Source organism: Etheostoma spectabile, chromosome 24 (assembly GCF_008692095.1).
Source record: "Etheostoma spectabile isolate EspeVRDwgs_2016 chromosome 24, UIUC_Espe_1.0, whole genome shotgun sequence".
In the NCBI taxonomy this organism is placed as follows: Eukaryota; Metazoa; Chordata; class Actinopteri; order Perciformes; family Percidae; genus Etheostoma; species Etheostoma spectabile.
Genome location: NC_045756.1, coordinates 65,702 through 68,930, shown reverse-complemented (window position 1 = coordinate 68,930; position 3,229 = coordinate 65,702). Strand labels below are relative to the sequence as shown.

General features: G+C 40.4%; 1 protein-coding gene and 1 non-coding gene across 2 annotated transcripts in view; one reads left to right on the top strand and one right to left on the bottom strand.

Annotated features, from left to right (window-relative positions):
- Positions 1-3,229, bottom strand: part of LOC116673800 (CLIP-associating protein 1) — a gene marked incomplete in the record, with an annotated part of 89,945 nt that overhangs the window by 80,646 nt on the left and 6,070 nt on the right. Inside the window, 3 exon segments of the mRNA XM_032506069.1 lie at positions 109-200; positions 1,144-1,247; positions 1,977-2,055. Of these exon segments, the coding sequence (XP_032361960.1) occupies positions 109-200; positions 1,144-1,247; positions 1,977-2,055 (275 nt within the window).
- Positions 2,813-2,941, top strand: LOC116674297 (U4atac minor spliceosomal RNA). Its single transcript, XR_004328038.1, has one exon. It is a non-coding gene; the product is annotated as a U4atac minor spliceosomal RNA (small nuclear RNA).

Here is a 3,229-nt window from a genome sequence, read left to right as displayed (position 1 = left end):
TTCAGCATTGTCAAAATCAGTTAAACCTTTCCATATACCATAGGAATATTATTTAATTATGGTAAATGTCATTAAATGTGTAATTTAAAACCATTAATCTTCACTTACACATTGAGGGTGGAGATGAGACAGAGGCAGAGTCCTTCTCTGGTCCGGTTGTTCTTGTGCTTGAAGCCTCCCATCATTCGCTCCCACACATACTGGAAAGAACACAAAGAACAGCTTATTTATGTGTGTGTGTGTGTGTGTGTGTGTGTGTGTGTGTGTGTGTGTGTGTGTGTGTGTGTGTGTGTGTGTGTGTTAGATGCATTCGTTTATTGAAGCTATCATAGTGCGGAGCGTTGTTCCTAAGGTAAACTCTTTTAGCTCGGGTTGGGTCTCCTCCCAATAACGTCTTGTATGGCTGAGGTGCAGATGTTGTGATGTGTGTAGTCACAGTGTGAACACATAACAAGGTCACGTGACACACAGCCGTCTTCTGACCGCATATAACTGGGGACTATTTTCTCAGAAAGGCGAAGCACCGCTACTTCCGCTGCTTGGGCGGAGTGATATGCTCGCAGCACCTGAACAGCAGCGAGTTCACCTGGAGAGACACAACAGGTTAAAGCTCCTAGAGGACGGTAGGTCCAAGCAGAGGACATGCTGAGACACTTTTAAGACGCTTGGACTGGGACTATATTCTCAGAAAGGCGAAGCACCGCTACTTCCGCTGCTTGGGCGGAGTGATATGCACCTGAGAAGAAGAGTTCACAAGGTAAAGCTCCTAGAGGACGGTAGGTCCAAGCAGAGGACTTTTAAGACACTTTTAAGACACTTTTAAGACGCTTTTAAGACACTTTTAATTTTCCACCCAGAATAAAACGAGCTGACAGCCATGACTGTAGTCTTTACCTCGCTAATGAATGGACTCCACATATACCCCACCTGTCCCCACGAGCTCAGTCTCTTAGGCATGTTGTCTGTTATCTTCCGAAATGTAAAACTCCACTGTGTGTGTGTGTGTGTGTGTGTGTGTGTGTGTGTGTGTGTGTGTGTGTGTGTGTGTGTGTGTGCGTGTGTGCGTGTGTGCGTGTGTGCGTGTGTGCGTGTGTGCGTGTGTGCTTTGAAGGTTTGGATGAACACACGCGTGCTCTTCTGCACCTGTGGGTTCGCAGCCTGGTCCATGATCTTCAGCAGCAGCGCTTGGTCCTGGTCTCGAACTTGGTCCTTGGCGTCCCCTAACCGGTCTATGAGGCTCGGGAGGACTAAGTGGACACGGAGGACAGAGACAGAAGTGACTGACAGGCTGGACACGTCCTCAGTCCTCATTACATCGAAGACAGCGTCTTATAACTGAACATCACGAAGAGAAAACAGGCATCAAAAAAAGCAGAATGAGGACAAAAAGGTTCAATATGAACAGTACTCAATGTTAGTTATTAACATGCACGATGTCTTTCCACACATGCTTATCATACGGTGTATTCAAAAACAAGACATTAAAATACAAAATGTAAGGGTGCATAAAAAAAAAAGACTAATAAAAAAAAAGTATGATGAAGGAACAAAAGTGTAGAACTGCTGTATTCACTGCTCAAATTTAAAATCCCTTTGTTGTATTTTGCTCTATTTTTAACCACTTTGCATTACGTCAGTTATGCAGAAAGTCCAATAAAAACACACGTGATTAAAATGATAATAAAGTCAACAAATTCCTTGTTGAATTTAAAAGAAACAAAAAGAAATAACTCAACATTATTGTGTATGACATGTGTTATATATGTTACATTTAAAATGTCAGTTTTCCTATTGATATTCTCTTCTAAAAGGACTTAAAAAACTCAAAAAATCTGAGTGTCTTTCTCTACGTGTTTCTTTGTGGAGCTTGATATCTCGATGATGATGATGATGATGATGATGATGATGAAGACGAAGAGGAATCTATTGTGTAGCACTAGTAGAAATACCTAAAATAAAAAAGGGAAGGAGCTCACCTGTTCCCACCTGCGTCCTGAATCTCTCCTGCAGTCGGCTGACCAGAGCGGACAGGATGTCCATCCCAAATAAAACCACCTAAAAACACAAAAAACAAGATGGAGGAGGCTCAAAATGATGCATTTAGACTTTTCTAATGTTCCCACGTTCCACGCTGTGCGGAGGAATCTTATGAACAGATTCATACGCCCATTAACCGAGTCCAAAAATACAATTTTAACTGTACACATCTCTATTTTCATTCATTTTGGGGCGTCTTATTCAGTATATGTTGAGTAAAAGTTGACATGTTCCAGTCTGTGATTATCATCAACATCCATTCCTTTAATTTTAGTCTCAATAATTCCTAATTTCTGCTTTTCTAACTCAAACATTATGGATAATTTCCTATAAATGAGGTTTTATTGACCATGAATTCCCCAAATAACTGTAAAACTAAAGTTAATAAGTTAGCGTTACGTAGTGTTAAACGTCAACAAAAGTGACAAACATTCAAAAAAGTGTCAAAAGTGTTGAAAAACCGGAAAGAAATGTAAGAAAAAGTTAAAAACGTCGATGAAAAGCATCAACAAAAGTGCTGATTTTCCATTTTGACGGGAAGACGACACAAGGGTTAAAAGTGGGCTGCAAAGCATTATGGGTAATCTGACCAAAGCAAGACTTTTCATTAAATAAAACACACAAAGTAATTAAGATTAACGGATTTTGTTCATTAACACTGAATATAATCACCTTAACTTCCATTTTCTGAAGTAAAACGCTGAACTCGAACACAACCATGAGTGAAGACGGTGTTGACATTTTACAAGATATTTTCCGTTGAATGCGCGAGTCAACCTTCCTTGTCATGGGGTGGCACGGGAGACTCAATGAGCGAATAGCGAGAGTCCCCCTGCTAACACCATATCAACACATATGCATCACCTGGACACCATGTTCAGGCTCTGATGCAATTTTTGGAAACTCTCTTTAAATGTGAGAGAAATGCAAAGTGAGAGAAACAATGGCCGCCATTTTGGCTCCATCTGCTGGACGAGCTCCGCTACTACGTCACTGTACAGCCTACACTGGTGACGACTTGTGCCTGTAGCTGAAATTCCTTTAATTTTAGTGTAAATAATTCCTAATTTCTGCTTTTCTAACTCAAATATATATACACACTATTATATATATACTCTAAACAGAAACAATGTTGAGAGATGAGTGCAATGAAGAGACCAATACAAATTATTTAAATGTGGAACATAGTGCA